Consider the following 17,080-nt stretch of genomic DNA (forward strand, 5'->3'; position numbering starts at 1 on the left):
TTGGCACACTTCCTTTTCTTTTTGATTATCTGAATGATATCGTGATTGAACCAGACTGGAACTTTCGATTTTTTAATGACTTGACCCTTAGGTATGCAATTATCGAAGCATCTATATATTGACGAGTAAAGGAAATCCACAGCCTCATCCACATCCTGATATGTATAATAATAATAATAATAATAATAATAATAATAATAATAATAATAATAATAATAATAATAATAATAATAATAATAATAATTCTACCGCTTTTCCCACACTTGTGGGGTCGCAGGTGCGAATCGCACCTTTGGATTTGGCACTATTTTACTGTCGGATGCCCATCCTAACACCAACGCTATATGGAGGGATGTAATCGCTATTGTTTCTCTAGTGGCTGGTAATGTTTTGCGTTGTCTGAATATAAATAAGAGAGAATTGGGACAGACACAAACACCCAGTCCCCGAGCCAGAAGAATTAATCTGAAGCTATTAAAATCCCCGATGTGGCCGGGAATCGAACCCGGGACCGTCTGAACCGAAGAGCAGTACGGTGACCATTCAAACAAGGAGTCGGACAATAATAATAATTATCATCATCATCTGAATCATAATCATCATATGGGATAACGCTTGGAGGGAAACAGTTTAGGATGGCAGAGAATTTCAGTTTCCTGGGAAGTATCATAAAGGAAAGTGGAAGAAATTATAAGGACATAATCGAGCGTGGAAGACAAGCAGGAGCTTTCCTGAAATGTGGCAGAAGCCTGGTTTGGAGCAAAGATGTCCGGCAGAGCAGCAAAAGAATGATATACAGGACGTACAATGTATCTATTCTGACGTAAGCAGCAGAAGCTTGGGTAATGAAGCAGAGAGCCATGACTAGGATACAGTAAAGCGAAATGAAATTTCTGAGACGGAAGATAGGAGTGACATTAATGGAGAAGATGAGAAGTACGAAGGTTAGATATAGCCTATAGTAAAAGAGGAGCCACTGCAGAACAGGATAGAGGCATCTAGACGTAGATGGTATGGACACATGAAGAGAATGACAGAGGAAAGGATATCCAGGAGGATCCATGAAATGGAGATAACAGGAAAAGTACCAAGTTGAAGACCAAGAGACAGGTGGATAAAAGGAGTGCAGGAGTGTGTGCAGAGAAGAGGAAAAGGAATGGGCAAGAGTGAAGAGGGAGTAGTGGGAAGACAAAAGGAGATGGAGGAGCTTATATTCCAAGAAGACCCGGCCAGCAGATGGATGATTTTTATCACCGTCATATGGCCTCGTCTAGAGTGTGCAAGCTTTTTTGATTCGACACTTCATGTTACTTTGGGCTATACATTTTTATTGTAGGCTACTAATAGGCAGATAAACCTAACTGTAAACAGGGCTGAATTTTAATAATTTTGTCGCGTGAACAACAAATATTTCACGAGAGATCTTTTACCTGGTGACATCGCACCATTTTAAGAGCTGAATGAACGTTTTACACTCATCAAAAATTCGACTAAAGCTGCGGGATTTGAAAGCATTGCACAACTACACATTGGTACTAATACTTCTAATTGTAACAGAAAAATGTTATTGTTGGTTTCAGGTGAAATGGTGGATTACGCTAAATGAGCCTGCGTCTTTCGTGTCTGGTTATGCATCGCAAGGTGGACTAGCGCCCTCAGTCAATAAGCCAGGTGTTGGGGACTACCTCGCCAATCACAACTCGCTCATTGCTCATGCTAGAGCGTATCACCTCTACGATGAGCAGTACCGCGCCAAGCAGCAAGGTGAGTGGGGTCTAACTGTTTCTATCCTTCTCTCCACAGCAGGTTAATCCTGCACACATAGCCGGAACTCCTGATCGAAGTGGCCCTTGCTTCTGAAGCCTAAAAGCTGGTGTAGATAAGGGCAGCCGGTTAGGTTAGGTTAACGCGTGGTCAGCGTGAAGTCAACCCTACACTCAACCAGAGCGTACGTTTATGCCAGCGTACGCAGCCCAAGCTCGTCACCAAGCCCTTACGCCGGAAGTCTACAAGCTGGTGTAGGGAAGAGCAGGCGATTAATAATAATGAGAAAAAGAAGAACCTGCCGAACTGTTACCATTTGTCCCCATGTATAGCCGCCATTTTGCCTAGGAACACAAGCCTAGGGTCTTATAGGAAGCGAGCGTGGGTCTGTAAGATTGGCACTCCCTCCCTCTATCAGGTTGGCACACCATTAAAATTTCCCGCGCTTGTGACATCATCAGTCACGCGACCCCTTCACCCCCACGCCTGCTTCACTCACCCCCCCCACCCCCACCCCGACAAAAATCCCACATAGCTTGCCTATCTTCTTTTATACTTAACTGACCTTTGTTGTAACAACATTTGGTCATCATCCATGTACAATGAACACTCACAGCACACATACAAAAATATTGTCAGCGCAAAGTATATATAAGAAATAGAAACCAAATCGTCCACATTCTTCAAGTATATAAAACCATACTGAATCTCTCTTTCGGGAGGAGAGGGAGAGAACAAACAAAACACTGGCAACAAGGCGATTAGCACAAAGTCAAATTCTTATATTCGCGGTTCTCAGAAAGTCCATCACAGCATTGAGAACTAAATTGTTTTCACCTAACAACACCAATGCATCCATTGGCGAAGCGTGCTAGTATCCACTTTTATCACTGGTAACAGTTTGAAAATATAAAAATGGAATTTAGAATATTAATATTTAATATTATTGTTTCTTCGCCGGGACGTGTCGCGAGCAGCTGGCCACGGTCAAAGCTGAGCGAGAGGCTGTTACCACTCCATGCAGTGGTTACGCTTTGAATCTCTTCTAACAGCTAACCGAGTATTACTGCGCCTGCGCCAAGCAAGGCCCCTTTTCCCTCGACACTGAGATATATCCCGCTACGTTCTCCGGTCGTGTTACCACAGTGGAAAGTGGAAACAAAGGCTTATAACGTCGGTGCTGAGCTGTTCCCTTCGTTCGTTCCGCCGCGCTCAACAGCTCTATTATAATACGATGTGACTTATCTTGTTAAAGTGTGAATTCATATTTCATTTGTGCTAGGTAAGGATAGCCTATAGGACTGCACAACGTATTAAACATTAAAATGAGTGCTGTCGTTTCCAACTCGAAAATAAATGAGTTTGAGGGCCCAGAATGTTGGTGTATAGTAGAAAGCTTAATGAACAAGCCATTTTCGTTAAGAACTTTTGAAGAAATTAAAAATATAATTGAAAAAAGTAGACCCACGCCTTCTCTTAAAATGTTATTCAGGAATCGAAAAGAACAGTACGTTATTTTCATGACTCGTGGTTTATAAATCTGGACTGGTTATGTGGTTGTGCAAAAATGAATAAACTGAAATGTTGGCCATGAATTCTATTTCCCTCAGAAACTAATGCTTGGATTAAAGACGGTGTGGACAATTTAGACAATTTCAGAGTTTTAAAAAGGTGCCATGAGGTTTCTCAAGCACTCATCAACGCTGTTGCCGATAAGATTCAGTTCGGAAGGTCCAGAATAGAGCTCTGTTTGAGTGGGTTTGAGTATAGATTACACAAAGGAAACTGACGAGCATAATAAGCTAGTAAAAAATAGCAGATATATTGTCAGCACTTTAAATAGATGTCTATGAGTGCATGAGTAGCCTGCCATACGTTTTCCATGATGTGAACTATTTTCAATTAGTGCATAATTGAGACTGCTACTCTCTATAATTTTGATGCTCACTAGTGTTCAATATATTATTTGCCATTTCATCATTTTCAAATGATGTTATCGTATACAAAAGTAATATCAATTATCAAGTCTTTCACTTTTATGAAATGACATCTGTACTGCTCATAAAAATGCTGCGGTGCGAGCGATAATAACAGTGTACTCTCAGAAGGAGTGTGATAACACTTTTCAAAACATCGCGCGTCCCCACTGAATGCAGCGCTGGTCGGGAACGGCACTTGTAGATAACATAGTAGAAAGCGGTTTCGAGAAGCATCATTAAGGCCACACTTTTAAACAAAATGTGGTTGAGATTTCCATCCTCCGCATACCGACATCGACAGCGCGGTGAATCCAGAACTCCTATGCGATGTAGACGTGAAGGGAATGATCCATGATTTAGCTTCATTCCGATTACTGAAACCATTAGACCTCGTGATCGATGAAACTCATAATATCATGGCTTAGGAGGGATGTTAGGTTGTACGAAAGCATAAGTTCTACCTTTGTGCAGTTTAGATGTTTCCTATTCCGTAGACCACATGCGACGAATTTGTTGTCGAATAGTGGGAATAAAGTGGGAATTGCAGCGCTGTAAGTAGACATGCCTATCGTTGATCTCGTATTGTCATAAGTGTCCTACTCTTGTCCGGCTCTATGGCTAAATGCTCAGCTTGATAGCCTCTGGCCCAATGGTTCCCGGGTTCGATTTCCGGATGGGTCGTGGGTTTTAACTCTCACTGTTTAATTCCTCTGGCACGGGGGCTGGATGCTTTTGCCACCTTCAGTATTTGAATTCACATAGACGCAGGCCACCTATAGGGCGTCAACTCTAAAGACCTGCACCATAAGCCATACGCCGTTTATTTCTTATTTTCACATTCTCGAGAGTAAATTTAAATGTCCTTTTAGTTTATATCAATTTTTCTTAACCATCCAGGTCTGAATTAACTCGGAATTCTACACATTTTCCACCGTACAAATCACGACTTAACTCGGATTTTAAATGTCGCATCTCTCCCAGTCCCGAGGTCAGTCTGATGCCTGATCTTTGGCAGGTTGGAGTGAGTTTGGCAGGTTCCTTTGAGTTTTCTATATATTCAAACGGAGTTCGTGGCCAATATATCGTGATGATGTCGAAAAAGTATTGGCCAGTGGCGCATATATCATTAGGAACAAGGTCAACTCGCAAAGTAATGAGTAGGACCCGTATTTTTGTGTAATGTCGAAGTGCCAAATATTTACTTACGTATGTAGTAAATATCAGTGAAATATGTATTTTTATTTTTTTACCTTTTACAACGACACAGATAGGTGTTATGGCAACGATAGTACAGGAAAGGGCTAGGAGTAGGAACGAAGTGGCTATGGCCTTAATTAAGTTACAGCCCCAGCATTTGCCTGGTGTGAAAATAGGAAGCCACAGAAAACCATCTTTAGGGCTGCCGAGAGTGAGGTTCGAATCCACTATCTCCCGAATGCTACTACTACTTCTACCAAATTTTTTTTCATTCCTCCCCTGAAGGGGGAGGCGGGCCTCTTAGATGGTGACGCCGTCTCTCAGGCCGGGAGATTTGTTACGGTGAAGGAGATGCTCGGAGAATTTGAGCGGGTTGGCAGCCGTGGCCTATACAAGGAACTGTCCCGGCATTAAGCTTAGTGCAGGAGAATGGAAAACTACGGAAAACCATTTTCAGGATAGCCAACGGCTGGGGCCATCCGTGAGAGTCAGCCCTGTCTCGTCTCCCGCATGCAGAGGCGTAGAGCCACGGTAGGGCCGTGGCCACCCCTCCTCTGCTCGGTTGGCCGGTCAGAGTTCAGAGCTGTTGGACCACGGACCAGCCGCGGCCATTATGGGCAGAGACCCACTCTGCACTACCGACCTCCCGAATGCAATATTCATAACTTAAAATATGTAATATTCATGTAGTAGTATTAATGCATTGAATTAAAATTAAAAAAGGGCGAGTATTTCTTTTTTTGCTAGGGGCTTTACGTCGCACCGACACCGATAGGTCTTATAGCGACGATGGGATAGGAAAGGTCTTGGAGTTGGAAGGAAGTGGCCGTGGCCTTAATTAAGGTACAGCCCCAGCATTTGCCTGGTGTGAAATGGGAAACCACGGAAAACCATTTTCAGGGCTGCCGACAGTGGGATTCGAACCTACTAACTCCCGGATGCAAGCTCACAGCCGCGCGCCTCTACGCGCACGGCCAACTCGCCCGGTGGTATTTCTTTTATTATGACTTGTTAATATATGGGACAGTAAAATTGTTTTAAATACCTTCATATTTTACGACAAACTTGTCATTGTAGTTTCAGATAATTTACATTGTCTCAGGCGCACTGACTTTGGGTAATTATTGGAGGGGAGGGGGTTCATCTATGACATGAACAACGGCATGTGAAATGATGATCAACTATTAACACAAACATTCCTAAATATTACCAGTATTCACAAACAAACACAGAAAAACATAACAATAATAGAGCTTAGTTTCTCACGCACATCTTGAACTAGTCTTGTGTACGGAGTTTTCAATAATATTCACAAGTAAACAGAAAAATGTCCGCCTCTGTGGTGTAGTGGTTAGCGTGATTAGCTGCCACCCCCGGAGGCCCGGGTTCGATTCCCGGCTCTGCCACGAAATTTGAAAAGTGGTACGAGGGTTGGAACGGGGTCCACTCAGCCTCGGGAGGTCAACTGAGTAGAGGACGGTTCGATTCCCACCTCAGCCATCCTGGAAGTGGTTTTCCGTGGTTTCCCACTTCTCCCCCAGGCGAATGCCGGGATGGTACCTAACTTAAGGCCACGGCCGCTTCCTTCCCTCTTCCTTGCCTATCCCTTCCAATCTTCCCATCCCTCCACAAGACCCCTGTTCAGCATAGCAGATGAGGCCGCCTGGGCGAGGTACTGGTCATTCTCCCCAGTTGTATCCCCCGACCAAGAGTCTGAAGCTCCAGGACACTGCCCTTGAGGCGGTAGAGGTGGGATCCCTCGCTGAGTCCGAGGGAAAAGCCGAACCTGGAGGATAAACAGATGATGATGATGATGATGAAACAGAAAAATAGAACTTGATTCATAAATAAATATTTTTAACTAAGGTCATATGTACGAAGCTATAAAAATGATCACAAGTTAAAAAATAAAATTAAAAAAAAAGCAGAACTTGCGTCAGGGACACATTTTCTGAATAAATGTCCTATTACTGTATATTGTTCATATAATGACACGAAATGTGAAAAGCTCTACCATCAGCTGTATCGCCTGAACAGTCTCCATTGGGAAATTTAGTTCTCTGAAGGAATGCCCGCTTTCTAAACTCATTTCTTGATATAAAATAATCTGCCACCTTCTCCAGAATTAACACTTAATAGCCTCCTTGTGCAGGCCCATATGCAGAAGGCTCAATTAATTTAACCTCTGATGGCTGTTCTGTCGTATTTTAAGACCTGACAAAAATTTCTCAGCTATTGAAATTTTCACGGAAATTGTCATCACAAGTTTTTGTTTAAACTGAGCAGTTCTGAGAAAAAAACCCTTAAGATAATAATAGCGTACGACGTCCGGAGAGGTCTGGTGCAGGTATTTTTTCTAGTAGAGAGCCTATAGGTGACCTGTATATCTGTGAGGATGGGGCTCTACCTAAGATTACATCTAATTATGAAGACTGGTACACATACCAATTAAAGTTCCCAACCCGGCTGAAAATCGAACTCGGGTCTCTCTGGATCAAAGGCCAGAGCCTCTGAGCCGGACATCTTTAAGATGAACTACTTTCTTGAAGTGATTGGTAATGTCCTCCTAGTTAACAATTTTTTCATTCATTCAACAAAGATTTATGAAACATTACTCTATGAAGCAAAAGACGATCAGAGTCAGCATCATCTTCATGGAGGTGTAAAATTTTGTCACGGTTTCAATCACTCCCAAGTAGAAACTGTTCGAATTCAAGTAAGAATGTGTAATATGATGTTCCAAGACGGGAAGTCAAACAATTAACATTGGTATCTATGACTGCAGTCCACCTCCGTGGTGTAGTTAATAGTGTGATTACCCGCCCCCCAGGCTCGGGTTCGATTCTCAGCTCTGCCATGAAATTTGAAAAGTGGTACGTGGACTGGAACGGGGCTCACTCAGCCTCGGGAAGTCAACTGAACAGATGGGTTTCGATTCCCAGCTCAGCCATCCTCGAAGTGGTTTAGCATGGTTTCCCACTTCTTCTCCAGGAAAATGCCGGGATGGTACCTAACGTAAAGGCCACGGCCAGTTCCTTCCCTCTTTCTTGCTTATACCTTCCAATCTTCCCCCACAAGGCCCCTGTTGAACATAGCAGGTGAGGTCACATGGGTAAAGTACTGGCCCTCCTTCCCAATTGTACCCCGGCCCAAAGTTTCACGCTCCAGGGCACTGCCCTTGAGGGGTTATTGGTCGGATATCTCGTTTAGTCCGTAGGGTAAACGGATGAAGAAAGAAGGCTAAGTTAACATTTTGCTATAGTCAGGCTACAATTGTATAAATCGTTATCATCATATTCATCATCATCATCTGTTTCTTATTTATTGTTATTATTCATTATAATATTGTATTGTTTAGTAGAAGTTTCAATTGTAGTATTTTTACTTTAATTCCGCACACGTAAATATAATTTTTTTGGTTAGAAGGAATAGAGGGCGTAATGTTTTATTTTGCCAGACAAAACAAATCTATTGTATCGTATTGTATTATGTAGCAAACATTGAATAATATTGCTCATACTGCTTTCACTATACGGATATAAATATGCTGAAGCAACAATGAAATATTGTATGTGGGAACTGCCAATGGTTTTATTACTATATCATATATTAATTCTATACCGCAGATGTTTTAGAACTGACTCCATATTCTTTTTGATCACCAACAACTTATTTTTCTGACGTATCTACGGCAATCGAGCTAATACAGTCAGAAAGCTGGTTACGCAGAGATTTGTTGCCATGTGCTGTAACTCTGGACAGATACTCGCTCTTACGACATGATCGCACTGACAGATGAGGAAGTGGAGTAGCCTTTCAATACAGGAATGATGTAAAATGTAAGATTATCTGCACCTCAGATCCAAGCCCTCCCCTGCGACCTGATTATATATTTGTTGAACTCAACTGTAGTAAGGAAATATTAATAGGAATTGTATATTAGCCACCTAATATTAGACAAATGGAAGACTTCGAAGCAGCTTTAACAGATTTTATCTCGGTCTGCGAAGATGTCATAGTCATGGGTGACTTTAATAATGACTTGTTAAAACAAACAAGTGAATCGGATAAATTGTTTCACGTATTCCATGCTCTGAGTATGGAAATCCTACCACTTAACTCTAAGGGCTGCCTGGCCGAGGCGGTAAAGGCGTGCTCGGTTCGCCCGGAAGGACGTTGGTTCGAATCCCCGTCAGGAAGCCTTAAAATTTAAGAAACGAGATTTCCACTTCCGGAGGTGCATATGGACCTGAGGTTCACTCAGCCTACACCAAAAATGAGTACCAGGTTAATTCCTGGGGGCAAAGGCGGCCGGGCGTAGAGTTAACCACTCTACCCCATCACGTGCCGAGGTTAACAAAGGTGGAAGCCTTTACCTTCCACTCCTCCAAGGGCCTTCACGGCCTGTACGGAGGTGACTTTGCTTTGCTTTTTGCTTTTACCACTTAACTCTACGAACCACTTCAACTACCGTGATCACTCGGCTCACACATTAATTGACCTTATAATTTTAAATCAAACCCAGAAATTCATTATGCACGGCCAGATTCCAGCTCCTGAGATTTCACGTCACGACTTTCTGTATTTATGTTATTCTATCTCAGGACCGAAGGATAAAGCACGCTACGTTAATTTAAGTGACATGAAACATATTGAATCAGATGATCTACGCAGTGTCGCATATAACTTACCGTGGGATGACATACGTAATCTTCATTACATTGACTCAAAATTTAACAGATTCAACTCATTAGTGCTGGACTTGTACGAAATCATGCTCCAGAAATGCAGGTATGATTTACCCGCCCCCCCTTCCCGCTGGCTGATGACCGAGATAAGATCTGCTATGGCCAGCCGTGACCATTGGTACAGACAATTCAGATGAACACGTAATAAAGATGACTTTGAGCAATACAGGAAACTGAGGAACAAAGTTAAACAGCTAATTAGAAGGAGTAAATGCCAGTACTGTCAACAGTTAGTGGGAAATAATAATTTAAACCAAACCTGGAAGAAGCTACGGTCTTTGGCCATAGGCAAAGCCGTAGAAGAGCACATTCCCACCATACCTCTAGATACGTTAAATGATTACTTTTCTCATCCAAAAGTCGGACCAGTCGGACCCAAAAACTCCGCATGCCGTTCCTAGCGCGACCAGTTTTCTTTCCACACCGTTAGCGCAAATGATGTTAAACGTGTGCTGTACTCTATCACTGCTGAAGCGAAGGGAAATGGCGGTAAAAACATAATCGGGACTGTACTGCCAATACTTATTCTCATATTCTAGTTCTGCCTGACCAATGGAGTATTCCCTAACGTTTGGAGAAACGCACTAATCAGGACAATCCCTTAAAACACTACCTTGTATTCTCCATCAGATTACCGCCCAGTGTTAATTCTACCACCCCTCACAAAATCACTCGAACGTCTGATTCATGCACAAATCACTGTATACCCGACCCACAATTCCCTCCTTGACCCTTTTCAGTCCGGCTTTAAAGAAGGACATAGTACCGCGACAGCATTACTGTGAGTTTTTAAAAATGATATTTGTTCGTGGTGTCGACCTCTGTAGATATTTTGCCACTACTTTCACTATATGATAGGAACCTGCCTGTAAGTGGAATTGTGGAAGTGTAGAGTATTGAATGTGAGGAAAGGAACGACAAATACAAACACACAGTCCCCAGGCCAGGGATATTAATAATTTACAATTAAAATCCCCTAACCCGGCCGGGAACCGAACCCGGGGCCGCCGGTGACAGGCGGACGCTTTTCCCTCTACACCGCTGGGTCGGACATTACCTTGAGTTACGGACGATATCAGATATGCAATAGACCAACGATATGTGACTGTAGCAATACTACTAAACCTAAGCAGCGCCTTTGACACAGTTATACCTGGGTTACTACTGTTCAAAATTCGTAGTCTCTACGTTAATGGGACATTTCTTAATTTTTTTAGTTCCTACCTCACTGACCGTCGGCAACGTGTATCATTGAGAACAATGTACTCAGCATGGCATAACAAGTAAATGGATGTCCCGCAGGGGTCGGTTTTGGGCCCACTTTTGTTTGTTGTTAGTGTGGACGACATAGGGGACGCATTGAAATACGTATATGGCAAGTACCACATCTATGCAGATGATCTTCAGATTTATTATCACTCATATCTACAAAACATAGATGTAGCCATTGGCAGAGTAAATTTTGACTTACAACGACTGAATGTCTATGCCAAAATAACAGCTTGCTAATAAATCCTAACAAAACTCAAACTATAATATTTGATACAAAAAAAAAAAAAAATCAACTTGTTTCTAACACAACCACCCTGCCAAATGGAGGTAAGCCGCATGTATCATTTTCACAACACACCATCCCTCCCGCCATTCTTAAATATATGGCTTCACCAGGAATCGAATCAGGACCTTAAATGATGGCAGGTAATGAGGCTAACTGTTACGCTACGGAGGCGAACGTTTGGTGCTAAGTCAGTTTTTTTTGTTCTTTTAATATACAACGGGATGTAACTATACAATACAATACATTACAACACAATCAATACTGATCTGCATTTAGGGCAGTCACCCAGGTGGCAGATTCCCTATCTGTTGCTTTCCTAGCCTTTTCCTAAATGATTTCAAAGAAATTGGAAATTTATTGAACATCTCCCTTGGTAAGTTATTCCAGTCCCTAACTCCCCTTCCTATAAATGAATATTTGCCCCAGTTTGTCCTCTTGAATTCCAACTTTATCTTCATATTGTGATCTTTCCTACTTTTATAAACGCCATTCAAACTTATTCGTCTACTAATGTCATTCATTCCACGCCATCTCTCCGCTGACAGCTCGGAACATACCACTGAGTCGAGCAGCTCTTCTTCTTTCTCTCAATTCTTCCCAACCCAAACATTGCAACATTTTTGTAACGCTACTCTTTTGTCGGAAATCACCCAGAACAAATCGAGCTGCTTTACTTTGGATTTTTTCCTGTTCTTGAATCAGGTAATCCTGGTGAGAGTCCCATACACTGAAACCATACTCTAGTTGGGGTCTTACCAGAGACTTATATGCCCTCTCCTTTACATCCTTACTACAACCCCTAAACACCCTCATAACCATGTGCAGAGATCTGTACCCTTTATTCACAATCCCATTTATGTGATTACTCCAATGTAGATCTTTCCTTATGTTAACACCTAGATACTTACAATGATCCCAGAAAGGAACTTTCACCCCATCAAGGCAGTAATTAAAACTGAGAGGACTTTTCCTATTTGTGAAACTCACAACCTGACTTTTAACCCCGTTTATCAACGTACCATTGCCTGCTGTCCATCTCACAACATTTTCGAGGTCACGTTGCAGTTGCTCACAATCTTGTGTAACATGTGTAACGTTTCACAGAACAGTACTGCTTACAGCAGTTCTTGCGGAGAACTCTACCTATCTACGATCGATTCTTCAGCGCACAGCACCTGGAATTTACTAAATATGACAAGTGGCTATTTTCAATAGTTTTTGTCTATTTCTTCTAGGAAAGGTGGGCATTACTCTCAACACTGAGTGGTACGAACCCCTGACCAACTCCACGGAAGACATCGCCGCTGCTAGCCGTGGTTTGCAGTTCAGCGTAAGTACCTCTACCATTAAATAATAATAATAATAATAATAATAATAATAATAATAATAATAATAATAATAATAAGAAGAAGAAGAAGAAGAAGAAGAAGAAGTCGTGTTGTGTACATGTTAAGACTCTTTTAGCCTACACTTGTTATTCAATTTAGAAGTACTTAAACACGAAAGAGCCGTGTTAGTAGTATTAATAATAATAATAATAATAATAATAATAATAATAATAATAATAATAATAATAATCGTATGGCCTCAGCTACCGTGTGCAGACATTTCAATTTGACGCCATCTGGCTGTCTGCTCGTCAATTTCGACGTTCCGTTTTACTCTAGGCCACCACTAGATGGCAGACCGAGTAAACCGAAACTCTCTTGGGCGTCTATGGCTGAGATTTTTAATGAATTTTGTCGGGTAAACACCAAATGTGTCACCAGGGATCTTTTACATGCCGATATCGTACGACATGGAGTGTCGAATGGACTTTTTTCCGCCCTTCAAAAATCCGACTACCTCTGTCGGGTTTGAACCCGCTATCTTGGGATCCGGAGGCCGACACTCTACCGCTGATCCTCAGAGGCAGAGTAGTATTAATAGTATATTATGAGCCAGTTACTGGACAAAGCTCCGGCAGTCCATCGTCTTATAATAGTGATAGTAAATAAAGTGGCTGAGTGGCTCAGACGGAAGAAGCGCTGGCGTTCTGAGCCGTTGTTGGCGGGTTCGATCACGGCTCAGTCCAGTGGTACTTGAAGGTGCTCGAATACGTCGGTCTCGTGCCGGTAAATACACTGTCATGTACAATAACTACTGTAGGACAAACTTTTGGCTCATCTGTGGCTCTACAAAGAGCGAAAATACAGCGAGTTTCTCTCATCTGTTGGCCGGCAGAAGCGCGCAGCTTATCTGCCTCCCGTTGACTCATCACTCCCCGTTTCGCGGCATGACCACAAGACAGCATTTCGCTCACTTCATCCGTGCCTGACATGAGATAACAAAATGAAGAAAATAAGAATTAAGAAAATAAAAATTAAGAAAATTCGTAATTAAAAATTAAGTTACAATGTATGGTTTCAATTTTAACATCTTCGTAGCCCACCATGCTGAACACTTAGAAATGCCGCCTACTTTTCCAAGACGTGTTGGGGATTTCTAGGCGTATGTTCTAATTTTTCTGCAATTTCATTTACTCTTTCTTGTTGATTATTCGTTTTTTGACACTTCGCTTCTTATCGAGTAAAGAATCAGTTCCTCTCAATTTGTTTACGAGTTTCCGCACGGTCTCTCTATGTGGAGGGCGTACACCTGGAAACTGTGTTACAAATCGCCTAACGACTTCCCTAGAGGACTCTGTTTTCACATAATTATCGTATGTAAACACCCTTTCCTCTACAGTGTACACACGTAGAGGCATTATGAGAACTATACCCTGAAGTAACACTTCACAACTCAAGAACAGCTGGAGCGACAGATCAACGCTTAATACACGTTCTACCGGGCGAGTTGGCCGTGCGGTTAGGGGCGCACAGCTCTGAACTCGCATCCGGCAGATAGTGGATTCGAAACTCACTGTCGGCAGCCCTGAAGATGGTTTTCCGTGGTTTCCCATTATCACACCAGGAAAATGCTGAGGCTGTACCTCAATTAAGGCCACGGCCCTTCCTTCCAACTCCTAGACCTTTCCTATCCCATCGTCGCCGTAGGACCTATCTGTGTCGGTGCGACGTAAAGCAAATAGCAACAACAACCAAAAAACGTTCAAGTTCTAAGCACGGACCTGAACTGCGAAGTGCGAGTATTCCGGCGCTGTCACTGCGCTGTGTAACGGGAAGTGATGAGTCAAAGTGGAGGCAGATAAGCTGGGTGCGCCTGCCGGTCTACCGCTGAGAGATACTCACTGTAGTTAGTTGCACGCAAAATAACAAAGCTACATTATTATTATTATTATTATTATTATTATTATTATTATTATTATTATTATTATTATTTGTTGTTGTTGTTGTTGTTTGAGTCATCAGTCCAGAGACTGGTTTGATACAGCTCTCCATGCCACCCTATCCTGTGCTAACCTTTTCATTTCTACGTAACTATTGCATCCTACATCTGCTCTAATCTGCTTGTCATATTCATACCTTGGTCTACCCCTACCGTTCTTACCACCTAAACTTCCTTCAAAAACCAACTGAACAAGTCCTGGGTGTCTTAAGATGTGTCCTATCATTCTATTTCTTCTTCTCGTCAAATTTAGTCAAATCGATCTCCTCTCACCAATTCGATTCAGTATCTCTTCATTCGTGATTCGATCTATCCATCTCACCTTCAGCATTCTTCTGTAGCACCACATTTCAAAAGCTTCTATTATTATTATTATTATTAACAACAATATTATCGATTTTACGTCCCCCTAACTAATTACATGGTTTTAGGGGACGTCACGGTGTTTAAATTTGTTCCGCAAGAATTCTTTAACGAGCCAATAAATCTGCCGACACGAGGCTGACGTACTTGACCAACTTCAAACACCACCGGATTGAGCCAGGATCGAACCTGCCAAATTGGGCTCAAAAGCCAAGCGCTCTACCGTCCGAGCTATTCGGCCCAGTTCAACTGCTGGGCAGCAAAACAGTGGCTATTCCTGTCCAAGGTACTTATATAACATGCAGCCGTAAATTGAAGCACTATTGTATTATATATCCTGAATGTTTCTCTGCTGCCCCCGGGACCACCCATGAAAAACGCAGTCTTGACATTTGTGTTGTTTTGTTAAAGCACGCCAAAAATTTCATTAATAATTGAAAGTTGTTCTTGTTTGTAATGAGTACAAAGTCGGCCAAATCAAATTTGAAACTTAGCACATTAGTATGACCCGGAGGATCGACTCACTTCGCTGAAGCTAGCAGAATGCCTGGAGATTTGAAGCTTCACAGAACATGGAATTCTAGGTATTCTAAAGATACAGGCAACTTGATGCCTTTGGAGTCTACAGGCCTAGCACTGATGCTCATTCAGAATTATTTTATAAGATAATAAGCTATGTGGGAAACGATATGGAAAGGAATGCGATTGTAGTCGGAGATCTCAATTTGCCAAATGCATTTTGGGAAGGTAATGCACACGACAGGAAGCATGTACAACAAATAGCAAATAAGTTAACATGGGAAGGACAGCTGATTCAGAAAGTGGTGGAAGCAACTGGAGGGAAGAATATTCTAGACGTTGTACTGGTAAAACCGGATGAGGTCTATAGAGGAACAAAAGTAATAGATGGTATTAGTGATCACAGAGCTGTTTTTATATAGTTAAAAATAAATATGAAAAAAAGGAAGGTCCTAATAGTAAGACTGTTAGACAGTACCTGATAAAACAGGCATGAGGGAGTCTTTAAAAAATTAGCCATGGTCGGAGGAAAACGGCAAGTAAACAGGCAAAAATCTGCGATATGTTTAAAGCAATTGTTGAGGAATGTGAAAACAGGTTTGTACCTTAAAAGATGGTAAGGGGTGGTAAAAATCAACTGCATTATAACAAAAAAGTGAGGGACTGAGAACGAGGTGTAAATTGAAAAGAAAGAGAGTTAGAAATCGCTGTGGAAGTAAGGAGAAATTGAAGGGATTTACTAGGAGATTGAATCTAGCAAAGAAGACAGCTAAGAATAACATGATGGCAAGCATAATTGGCAGTCATACAAATTTTAGTGAAAAATAGAATGGTATGTATAGGTATTTTTAGACAGAAACAGGTTCCGGGAAGGACATTCCAGGAATCATTAATGAACAAGGGGAGTGTGTATGTGAGGATCTTCAACAGGCAGAAGTATTCGGTCACCAGTATGTAAAGACTGTTGGCTACAAGGCTAATGTCCAGATAGAGGAGGTGACTAATGCTACATACATACATACATTATCATTATAGACTGTTATGCCTTTCAGCGTTCAGTCTGCAAGCCTCTGAGAATTTACTAAACGTCGCCACAATCCTCGATTTGCAACTAGTGTTGTGGCCTCATTTAGTTCTATACCTCTTATCTTTAAATCGTTAGAAACACAGTCTAACCATCGTCGTCTTGGTCTCCCTCTACTTCTCTTACCCTCCATAACAGAGTCCATTATTCTCCTAGGTAACCTATCCTCCTCCATTCGCCTCACATGACCCTACCATCGAAGCCGGTTTATGCGTACAGCTTCATCCATCGAGTTCATTCCTAAATTAGCTTTTATCTCCTCATTCCGAGTTCTCTCCTGCCATTGTTCCCACCTGTTTGTACCAGCAATCATTCTTGCTACTTTCATGTCTGTTACTTCTAACTTATGAATAAGATATCCTGAGTCCACCCAGCTTTCGCTCCCGTAAAGCAAAGTTGGTCTGAAAACAGACCGATGTAAAGATAGTTTCGTCTTGAAGCTGACTTCCTTCTTACAGAATACTGCTGATCGCAACTGCGAGCTCACTGCATTAGCTTTACTACACCTTGATTCAACCTCTCTTACTATATTACCATCCTG

The 17,080-nt window shown here is 42.0% G+C and overlaps 1 protein-coding gene across 1 annotated transcript in view; it reads left to right on the top strand.

The window, feature by feature from the left end:
• LOC136858634 (myrosinase 1) overlaps positions 1 to 17,080 on the top strand; it is a 59,723-nt gene that overhangs the window by 14,845 nt on the left and 27,798 nt on the right. The window contains exons 5-6 of the mRNA XM_067138335.2: positions 1,581 to 1,764; positions 12,482 to 12,576. Of these exons, the coding sequence (XP_066994436.2) occupies positions 1,581 to 1,764; positions 12,482 to 12,576 (279 nt within the window). The remainder of the gene's footprint in view (positions 1 to 1,580; positions 1,765 to 12,481; positions 12,577 to 17,080) is intronic.

Source organism: Anabrus simplex, chromosome 1 (genome assembly GCF_040414725.1).
Source record: "Anabrus simplex isolate iqAnaSimp1 chromosome 1, ASM4041472v1, whole genome shotgun sequence".
Classification (NCBI taxonomy): Eukaryota; Metazoa; Arthropoda; class Insecta; order Orthoptera; family Tettigoniidae; genus Anabrus; species Anabrus simplex.